This window comes from Rhodamnia argentea, chromosome 7 (assembly GCF_020921035.1).
Source record: "Rhodamnia argentea isolate NSW1041297 chromosome 7, ASM2092103v1, whole genome shotgun sequence".
NCBI lineage: Eukaryota > Viridiplantae > Streptophyta > Magnoliopsida > Myrtales > Myrtaceae > Rhodamnia > Rhodamnia argentea.
The window spans coordinates 8,617,098-8,627,958 of NC_063156.1; the positions used below are offsets into that span (position 1 = coordinate 8,617,098).

A 10,861-nucleotide genomic window follows, 5' to 3' on the forward strand; every position below is an offset into this window, starting at 1 on the left:
AGAAAAAAATTAAAAAATTAAAAAACGAAAATATCTTTCGATCGTGCCCTTTTTGAAATAGAAAGGGCTATTTAGATTTTATTTGAAATAATGTTTACTTCAGGCTTTTATTTAAAAAAATGAAAGCATTTCGGATCATTATTTAAAATATTTTTATATTTTTATTCGTGCTATATTCGAGATAAAATGACGTCATCTCCGGTCAAATGAAATTGACCACCCTTGGTCTACGCACGTAACGCATGCACGCATCCAACAAATATCGAACGGAAAGAGCATGGAGTCCACACAATTCACCAAGGCCACTCTGTCCGACACGTCATCGTCATCTCCGAACGTCCATGTCTTTTCCCTCCTCCGCCCTGCGCGAACAACCCGCTCACTGTTCAGACTCGCCAACTAGGAGAGACGGTGATTGGGATAGAGCACAGTGAATACCAGCCAGGAGTCCCGCCTCTCGAGTTCTCCGTTGCACCATTCTTTTTGCGCCTCATCACCCCCTCTCTTTATCGCATTCTTTTGCTTCATCTGAATTATGTAAGTCATGATCGCAATGCTAACTACTGTTGTACCCCAGGAGTCTTGTGGGGTTCGAGTTCGTTTCTGTGATGAAGTGTGCGTGCGTGTGTAGGCGTGTTGCTGATGCTGGTCCAATCGTTTTTTATGTCTCTTTGCTCTGGTTGTTGCGAAATGCAGGGATGGAGGAGGTTTGAAGCCAATGGATGCGGAGCAACTGAGAGAGAATGCGCACAGGATGGTCGATTTCATTGCCGATTACTACAAGTCCATCGAGAGCTTCCCCGTCCTCAGCCAAGTCGAGGTTTTTGGCTCATTCCCCTTCTCCTTGAGTTTGCATTTCCATATGATAACTGATTGGACACAGTGTGTGTGGGAGATAGAGATATGGTTACTACACCTGTGGAGTTTTTACTGTAATTGTATGAGCATCTTTTAGTTTTCATAAATGGTGCTGGTGACAGATGGACTTCTACATGAGTGATAGCGGTCCCTGAGCTTTAAGTCAAAAGCAAGGCGCTTGCAAAATCTTTGCCTAGAAGTATGAAAGGATGAGATATATGATTCTTTTTGCTTTTCCTTAGCATCAACAGACTTTGAAGCAGAGCCAGGGGGCGGGTGCAGGGGAGGGGAGTTACCCTTCCTGGACCCCATGTATACATCGAATGTTAATCCGGTGCAGTGAAGGAGTGACCCTTTCTTAAATTGAAATGCCTATGACTCATTTATCTACACCATGAGTTGGGATAGAATTTTCCCACAGGCGGTGTAACAGAAAAAAAAAGGAACTTTCCTTTCACTTCTTTCTCTAAGCACGTCGGAGTAATACTAAGAAAGTCAATCTGGCTCCTCCATGCAGCCTGGCTACTTACGTAAACTTCTTCCAGATTCTGCGCCTGACCATCCTGAATCATTGCAACAAGTTCTTGAAGGTGAGGTTCTCCTACTGCTCTTATTTATAAGATCAAGAGGGGGCATTTTTTGGATGGATTCTTTACTAACGCTTGCAGAAGTATTTGTCACTTCAAATCCCAGATTACATAATCCATAAAATTTCAAATGGGTATTTGCGGTTTATAATGTGTGTAGATGCAAACGGAGAGAACATGCAACACTTGCCAACAAGAAAAGTTAGTTAAAGTGGCTGTTGATCTAAATTAAGCATCTTTCTCTGTATAATGTCATTGCAGATGTACAGGCAAACATATTACCTGGGGTGACCCATTGGCAGAGTCCAAATTATTTTGCATATTATCCTTCTAACAGCAGTATTGCGGGTTTTATGGGAGAGATGCTCAGCGCTGGCCTCAACATAGTTGGCTTCAGTTGGATTACTTCTCCTGCTGCAACAGAACTTGAAATTATAGTTCTGGATTGGCTCGCTAAACTTCTCAATCTGCCTGATGACTTCCTCTCAACAGGTCAGTTTGTATGCTAACAATCTTGATGGCATTAAATGGCCCGGTTTTTATTAAATTACAAACGACATGAAAACAAAAATGTACTTCTCACCATTTAACCAGTCAGTAGAAGAATCTTTTTATCTCACTCATGATGATTGCTGAAGGAGAAATCAAACAAACTATTTCATCTTTTTTTTTTTCGTTGTTACGGCATGAATAGTTTTCATTTGACATGTGAAGTGTGCAATATTGTCGGAAGTTTTATGACGTGGTCTACATACAATAACAAAAAAGACATTCCCTGCCATTCCTTATTCCAATGCGCTCAATGAGAAGCTAGAATTCCATGCCTTTTCTTTTCTCTGTGACGAGCTTACTTAGCATGAGCGCTATAGTAAAAATATGGGTTATCAGAGAGTTATGTGAATAATCTGAATCCTGTTTGGTAATGTCTTGGGACCACTATTAAATTGAATGACATTTACTATTTTTCTTTATAATTATTTGACTTGATGAATACATTAAAGAGTCACATATTACTTTGTGATTGTAAATGGCACTGGCAGAATTCCAGTATCTAGTGGCTTGCATTTTAATTGATGATTTCGCTTTCAGAATAAAGTGTCATCTTTTCAAGTTCTTCCAATTGATAACAATAGTAGAATGGGTCACTAACTTGTCATGCAGTACTAATGCTAAACTTTGAAAATCTTTGCATTTAAACTGTTTTGTTAATTTTTTCTAAGACAGGCGCCAAATATTTCAAAGCCTTCAGAAATCCTCTTTCCAAAAGTCCAAAAAGTACGTGCGATATTGGATAGCTTACTGTCAAGTATGATGATGCAGGACCAGGTGGTGGAGTAATACAGGGTACTGCAAGTGAAGCTGTTCTAGTAGTTCTATTGGCTGCTCGAGATAAGTTTTTAAGCAGAATAGGGAAAAGTTCCCTCAATAAGCTTGTTGTTTATTCTTCTGACCAGACACACTCAGCCTTGCAAAAAGCATGTCAGGTACTCTTGCATGCACTCTCTCGTATATACCTGGGGAAGTTTTGAGACCACAATTTCCACATGAAAGAAGCCAGTGGCTAGTTCACCTAGGAGGACCTAATCTTTTTAGTTCATTCACTAATTAAAGTATTTTATTTACTAATGTTTTAAGGACCTACTTCTGGTCTTCAGCTGGTATTTGATATTACAACACAGGATAGGATGCTTTAGTGCTGAAACATGAATTGGTCAAACCAGAAGAGTAGATCTGCGAGCCACATTATACTGGATTTGGTTAAATCTTTACGAGGATATCTTGTCATTGGATTTAACAGGGAGGCTGAGAATGTAGGGTTCAGTATTTATGATGGAAAGGATAATGGGTTTTTCCAAGACTTCTGAGAGGAGTTTTGCAGAAAACTTTACTTTTTTAGTCTCTAGTATTGGTATTAAACCGTTATACTTTTCTCTCAAAAAGTACGCTCAGTTTTATCAATTTGATGTACTGGCTTGAATTTATAGAAAGTTAAACAAGAATATTATCTATGAAAGGAAGCATTCTATGACCAAAAAAAAAGGAAGCATTCTTAAGTTTCTACTGGATAGGATGATTTTCTGCATTTCTGTAAGGAGAGCTTTATAGATTTGAGATATTCCATTTGATTCAACAAATTTATCCCTTTTTAAAGTGCTGGATATCTGTCCTCGAATGATGCCCTCAAATATTTCACCTAAACGTTTCTCCTTCCCTCCTTATGCTTTTTAGATCTTTTATTAATCTTTCATTGGCAAATGAAACACTGTCGTTGTGAGTGCTGATGCATAAGACAGAATGCATCTTATGCCGCAGCACACACTAAGAAATGGTAGAAGATGCAAGAACGATTCTCTAGATCATCTATTTTCCTTACAGAAGAATAGTTAGTGGACAGTCTATGAACTTGTAGTTCATTGAGCATTTTGTTTCTCATGGCAGATAGGAGGTATCTATCCTGAGAACTGCAGGGTTCTAAAAACAGATGCTTCTACCAATTACGCACTCTCTCCTGATTTACTTAATGAAGTGATTTCTCAGGACATATCCACTGGTTTAGTTCCCTTCCTTTTATGTGCTACAGTAAGTAAGAAGCTTGAGATTAGTTCTCATTTTGCTTTTGTCCTTTGGCTTCTCGATGCAGCCAGTGTACTGTGGACTGAGTTTCTATAGGGCTGGTCAAGATAGTAGAAACATAACTTGAAAAAATTGCTTTGTGTAACCTAATTAGGTCAATATTTTTAAAAAGCATGCTTTTCATAGGCACAAATTGCTTTTATGGGCACAAATTGTATTGGGCAGGCATACACCATGTACAGTATCACCATGAATTTGCAATGGTGTTACGTGTTTGTTAATTGAACTATCAGTAGATGCAAAGATGAGTGTTTTAGTGTGGAAGATTTAATGGACTCTTCTTGTCCCTTGAGTAGACTTGGTCTGCTGAAGTCTTTTTGGATAAATCTTAGCTGTAAGTTTTTATAATAGTGACATGACCAAGGATAGACAAGTTCTCCACTGGGCCTTCTTTGTTAAAGAAAGTAGTGCGGTAACTGCTAGATTTAGTATTCAAGGATGCATTTGTTATAAGTGAAAATTGTCTAAAATAAACATAATGAGCAATTATCTAAAGTTTCAAAATGTCAAATTGCCATACTAGGTTATGGTAGACTATCAGATGGACTGTTTAGAATTCATCTCAAACAGGAAAACAATTGAAAAGACGTATACATGGAGTGAGATAAATCCCTTTGAATCTCAACATTTCTTTTAAAATGCTTCCTTTTAGTTTTTTAGTTCCTTTGCATCCAATTTTTTTTTTCTCTCTAAGATTATGATATCAAGTTTCAGACATGCTAAAGAAGCTAAGATTATCCTTTACTTCAGATCGACAGGTGGTGAATTCACAAAAGGAACAAGCTCTTTCATTTAGTCTAACTGGTTTTAGTTTCTATCCTTTACCAAACAAAATTTCATTTTTTGATTTTGGCTAGCGAATGTTATCTAGTTGTGAATTTATTTCCTGCAAATACACTAAAATGTCCATCCAGTTGAGAATCTTCAATTCATATTCAGGTTGGTACTACTTCTTCAACAGCAGTCGATCCCTTACCTGCACTAGGAACAGTTGCTAAGGTGATGCATCTAACTTTGTATGGTTATGTGCCTCTTATGAAGGTCTTAATTTTGGCTCAAATTGTTAAACCTGGTTTGAAATGTCTTAAGGATTTGTCCAGTACTATACCTTAAATTTATTGCTCAAAGTTGACCCCGTCATGCAACCTGTCTTCTAGTATATGATGCAATTGAGAGCTAGCTTTTCAAAAACTTCTGGGCTCCATGAACTTATGCTGTATTGGATGGCTTCAATGGATAATTGAATCCTGTTTAGTTAGACTAATACAATTAGCTGGTTTGTGATCATGATGAGCCACTTTTGGGCGAAAAATATGCTTTTTGGACAAACGCCATTTCTTTATCCAGCTTTTAACCTGGGATACTCTGCATCTCCTTTCTCAATTTGAGTTTTTGCCTCATAACAAAGTAAGAAATTTTCTGTTGATTGCAATTGCTTCTTTACTAAAGAATGCACCCAGGACACGATAAGGTGGTGCACTCCTTCACTCTTGTTAACCTTTAGGATACTTAACCCTCGTTAGTTGAGGTAGCCAGTATCAAATATATACTCCCAAGTTTCACCGTATTTTTGCTCTTATAATCAACTATGCATTTATCAAACATAAGTTTAGTGTTCTTGTGTAGCATGAGAGCTGAATAGATCAGGCTTTTATTGAGCAATGTTTTGATTCATTCATTGTGTGGCAAGCGCATATGTGAAGAGGAATTTTATGAATTTTTTCAGAGAAATGGAATGTGGTTCCATATTGATGCTGCATATGCTGGAAGTGCTTGTATTTGTCCTGAATATCGGCCTTTCATTGACGGTGTTGAAGAAGCTGATTCATTCAACATGAATGCACACAAGTGGCTTCTGACAAATTTCGATTGCTCGGCACTCTGGATAAAAGTAAGCCATATATGCTTTCTTAATTCTCTTCTGTTTAAGATTGTTGCTCCTTATCCTTGTTTTCGTCATGACCCTCCAACATGTTTATATCTTCATTTACACTGCCCTATTCTGTTTTATTATTTTAAACAAATCAGGCATGTCTGAATCCTGTACTCAAAGTGAACTTGTCATGCTCCAATTGTCTTCCCTTAAGATTCTTTGGGAGACGTCCTTTGATATTGTCCATGTTACTGCTTTAATGCAAAATTAGATGGCACTGAACAAGTCTTTTGCATCTTGATCAGTGGCTAACCTGTGACAAGATAGAGCATGGAACTCTTTGAGAACAATGTCGAACTTATATCCTTTTTCTTCAACTACATGTTCTACGGACTACTGAGTTTTCCACTCAAATGATCAGTCAAAATTATAAATAGTGACAGGATTGAAATAGAGTTTTTTCTTTGTTTGTCTTTCCAGTTGGGAAGATATTTATTTATTTCTTTTTTAGCATGAGCTTTCGAGCTCCCCTGAGATTTAGAATTCGCTATCTCATCTGTTTTCTATATGGATTTCTTTGAATAGTTTCTCATTGCAATGCAATACCACAACTGAGATTGATCTATTTTATGGGTGAACATATTCTCGAAGTTCATCGGCAACTATGGCATCTATGGAGCCACCCATTCCTTTTTTATATAGTCGTATGTGCATCATCTGAATAGATAGATCTGCCCCATTAGGGAAGGGAAAGCATTAGTAGCATCTTGCCTTCATCCCCCCTACAGATATAATCAAGCACTTTAAACTGATTGAAGTTGACATACTCTGTACGAAACTCTGCCAAAGAGAGGAAAGTTATACGAGATAATGATGGGGAGCATGCTGGTAAACATTGTTAACAAATAAGAGGCTTGTTTGTCTTGGCATGGTTCACCTCAGGAAGATGACCGGCTGTGCTTTTATGTAGGTGGTATAATTTTGTTATAAGCATTGAGGAATAATGCAGTTGCATGTCATTTGCCTTTATCTTTTCTTTCAAATGCTTTTTGTTTTCTTTATCAGGACAGAAAGGCATTGATTCAGGCCCTTTCTACCAATCCAGAGTTCCTAAGGAACAAGGTAACCTTTCATGGTGATTGATGTGTTACGATGTCCTTGAAGTTTCATGGAAAAGTAGATATATGATTAGTCTATCAGTCCCTCTTTTCACTATTGCGTTCTCCTTTATGCCGCAACTGTTTTCAGAACTTTTTCCACCAACGTTAAGACACAAATGCAAAGATTCACAGCATGTGGTCTACACGTTATATCTTGGCTTATTTTTTACATTTCATTTGTCATGCAAGAAAGGGAAAGTGATCTTTACTCCAGAAGAAATTGCATTTTCACCATTTATACTTGGGAAAGTTTTAACGAGTAAGGTACAGATCAAGAGGTTCTGCAATCCTTCTAGAACTAATTCGATTGAATAGCTCTTAGATAGTTTTTATTCACTACATTTTCCTCGTGAGTTTTTGAAGCAACTATCATACATCTTATGAGACACTAAAGAGGTTAGGTCTTTTCTTATATCAACACTAAGACAATGGCATTCAGTGCGTTTTGCAAGTATAAATTCATTTAGTCTTGTCTTTTCCTGATTTCAGTAGAATCCACATTCCTCTGGAACTGTTGTGCTCACTACAAGATGGATAAGACGGTCCTGGGCATGTCTTATCGCTATTGTGCGGTCCATCTTTAATGCTAGTAGTGCTGCATAGAATGAATTCGAACTGGAAAATGTGGAAGCATCTTCTTTGTCCTGTTTTACAGCAGACAAGACTATCTGCAGGCGTCACAAGCAAACATGGTTGTGGACTACAGAGACTGGCAAATTCCTCTTGGGCGCCGTTTTAGGTGGATTTTCTCGACATTTTATCAACTAGTCCTTAGTTGTGTGATGTGCCCATGGCACTACAAGGATCGTTCACTAAATATTTTCTTAGTTTTTTGCCTACTAGTTTGTGTGTTACATTGTATCGATTTCTTTTGTCCTTCATAGATCACTGAAACTATGGATGGTTTTACGGCTTTATGGCATACAACACCTTCAGCAGTACATCAGAAACCACATTGAGCTGGCCAGACAGTTTGAAGATCTTGTCAGCCAAGACCATAGATTTGAGGTAATTGTTTGTCTGGTTAATGTTTTTCTCGTAGAGTGTGATTTACGTTCCTTGACTGATCTGATACCGGCTACGCATGTCCAAAGCCAGACCTCAATATGTGTACATATAGGCGCACAAGCAGTATTATCTCTGAGGCTTAATGTTTTACAATCATAAAATTTCAATATTACAATGTACAAGCAGGTTGTCACCCCTCGAGTATTTTCATTGGTCTGTTTCCGTCTTCTCTCTCCTGACGACGATGGAGATAAAGGGAACAAATTGAACCATGATCTATTAGATGCAGTAAACTCAACTGGGAAAATCTTCATTTCTCACACTGTAAGTTCATCGGTTCCGTAGCACCATCATCAAAGATAAAAACGCCCTCCAGCATTTATTTTTCCAAGTTACACATCTCACGTATCATGCGGATGCAGGTTCTCTCGGGTACATATGTCTTACGCTTCGCAGTCGGGGCTCCGTTGACAGAAGAGAGACATGTTAATGAAGCATGGAAGGTTCTGCAAGACGAGGCATCTAAGCTGCTGGCTAGTGTTCAAAATAACTAAGATGTGTTTGTGCCCATATGTAATCTCAGTATTGACTCCATTTTTGCAGAGGCCACTAGGCTTCTCTTTAACTGGGAGAAAATTCATCAGTCAATTTTCCTAGACATGATACACCCCGGTTGAGGTCCTGCAGGTGGCCAAAATTGCAAGAGAAAGAGTAGTATTTCATTGAAACAGGATCCAGGATCAGGGCATGAAGTGCATAGCTTCAAATAGTACAATCATTATCCCCATTAAGGATGTGGATTATTAGGGAAAGAAGTTATAGTTTGATTGTCCAGTCAGGTTCAATCTCTGAGTTAGGCCTCGAAAGCCGATCTTCACAACATTTCTTAGGCTCCGTTTGTTTCGGGAAAAGCAACTTTCAGGAATTTTTTTGGAATTTTTGACATTTGGTTCCCGGAAAATAAGCTAACTTAGGAAAACATTTTCCACAACTATTAATTTATTTATATCATCCTCTTTTAATAAAAAAAATCCTAAATAAAAATTTATTAAAAATTTTGATTTTTTAAAAAAGAAAAAGATTTTCCACATTACCAATCCTCGTGCAACATCAGCAATTTTCGACCAAAAGACAACGTAAAAAATCAAATTAGATTTTCCTTACAAACGAACAAAGATATTTTTTAATTCATTTTCAGGTTTCAACCAAACACTGTAAAAATAGTCATTTTCCTGAAAATTGATTTTCTAGAAAATATTTTTCAGAAACGACTCATTCTTCGCCAAAAAAAGCCTGGAGCCTTAGTATAGAAAATTCTACAATCCTAGGAAAAAGAATCATGGAAAAGAGGGACAGGCAGAAGAGACAATAAGCAAATAAATGAAATTCTATTCTCACAAAAATGAAGTAGAGATTTCTATTCCTGATGGGCTGGATTTGCCCATATCTGCATTTCCCTCTCTAGGCTCGATTAAAAAGGAAAAAAAAAATAACTCAGGCCTAGTTGGCCCGACCAAGATGAACTCTCTTTTTGTCTGGATCGAACGAACAATGGATCTCTTCCATCATATCATAGTCGAATGAGAAGGTTATGAGTCGAGTAATGCTATGGATACTAAGACAACAAGATACAATTTGCTTTCTTTCCATCAAATGAGTCGGAAGACCAAAATTTTTCCCGCGCAGAAAGTTCCTTTTTATGGCATAAGCAAAGTAAGACGGTTAAGACAATCGAATCTTTGACATGTACCGTCACTATCGTGCAACAAGCGATACTTAAACAGTTTACCTGATATAAGAATCCTTTCTTTGTTAGGGTAAAAATCACGTCTCGACGATTGCAAATTTCACAATTGTACTTCCCCAATGATTGTATTCAATTGACGAGACAAATATGTGAAATGTGAAAGCTTTTCCTCCATTCACTCAATTTTGGGGGATGGGGGACTCTTTACTCTAGACTTGCAGTTGAATTTGGCCCTTTCTGAGATGCCATGTCGTACCTTCTTTGTTGCCTTTCATTTGGGAGGGCATCGCTGGACAAAATTTTGTCAGTGAATGAGAGTTGTCGCATGTGGAAAAACAAAGAACTCCCCTTGAATTTGGAAGCTTATGTTTGGTTGGTGGCATTTGCATATTGCCCCAAAATCCGTCTTCATCAAGCGTCATGTACGAAATATCAAAATTGGATGGCCCTCGAGATTGGAAAATGTACCACAGCTTACGTCGAGCAGAAATTATTTATCCACTACCATTGTGTCGTGTCCAAACTACTGTGGACACATTTTTGTGATTGCTAGAATCAAGCGATGGAGACTTGTCTGTAAGACAGACAAAGGCTCTGCGAAATGAAGTGTCAATAGGAGGGAACCGAAAGCAAAACGTGGCTGATGGTGACAAGGGATATATCTAAAGCGAAAGATGAGGGGGAGATTTTCTAAAAAGTCTTGAATCTTTCGCATTTTTATCAATTTAATCATAAACTTTCTAATTGTGTTAATTGAATCTATCACCTTCATTTGGAGAGGGCATCGGAGGACAAAATTTTGTCAGTGAACGAGAGTTGTCGCATGTGGAAAAACCAAGAACTGCCCTTGAATTTGAAAGCTTATGTTTAAATTCGTCTTCACCAAGCATCATGTATGAAATATCAAAATTGGATGGCCCTCGAAATTGGAAAATGTACCACAGCTTACATCGAGTAGAAATTATTTATCCACTGCCATTGTGTCGTGTCCAAA

General features: G+C 37.9%; 1 protein-coding gene across 3 annotated transcripts; it reads left to right on the forward strand.

Moving 5' to 3' along the window:
- The first annotated feature begins 311 nt into the window (after positions 1-311).
- LOC115752454 (tyrosine decarboxylase 2-like) lies at positions 312-8,952 on the forward strand. Of its 3 annotated transcripts, none has more exons than XM_048283144.1 (13): positions 312-452; positions 697-820; positions 1,376-1,448; positions 1,707-1,937; positions 2,766-2,929; positions 3,885-4,025; positions 5,019-5,078; positions 5,806-5,970; positions 7,018-7,074; positions 7,787-7,851; positions 7,997-8,120; positions 8,307-8,444; positions 8,543-8,952. In XM_048283144.1, exons 2-13 carry the CDS (start codon positions 719-721, stop codon positions 8,672-8,674), a joined length of 1,452 nt encoding a protein of 483 aa, XP_048139101.1. In that variant the 5' UTR covers positions 312-452; positions 697-718; the 3' UTR covers positions 8,675-8,952. The 3 variants fall into 3 exon arrangements, with proteins under 3 accessions (XP_048139101.1, XP_030546509.2, XP_048139100.1); XM_030690649.2 differs by having other exon boundaries at positions 327-537; XM_048283143.1 differs by having other exon boundaries at positions 343-471.
- The last annotated feature ends 1,909 nt before the right edge of the window (positions 8,953-10,861 follow it).

Coding starts and splice junctions, on each gene's coding strand:
- LOC115752454 (XM_030690649.2), top strand. Junction 821..1,375: donor CCGTCCTCAGCCAAGTCGAG/GTTTTTGGCTCA, acceptor TCCTCCATGCAG/CCTGGCTACTTACGTAAACT. Junction 1,938..2,765: donor TGATGACTTCCTCTCAACAG/GTCAGTTTGTAT, acceptor ATGATGATGCAG/GACCAGGTGGTGGAGTAATA.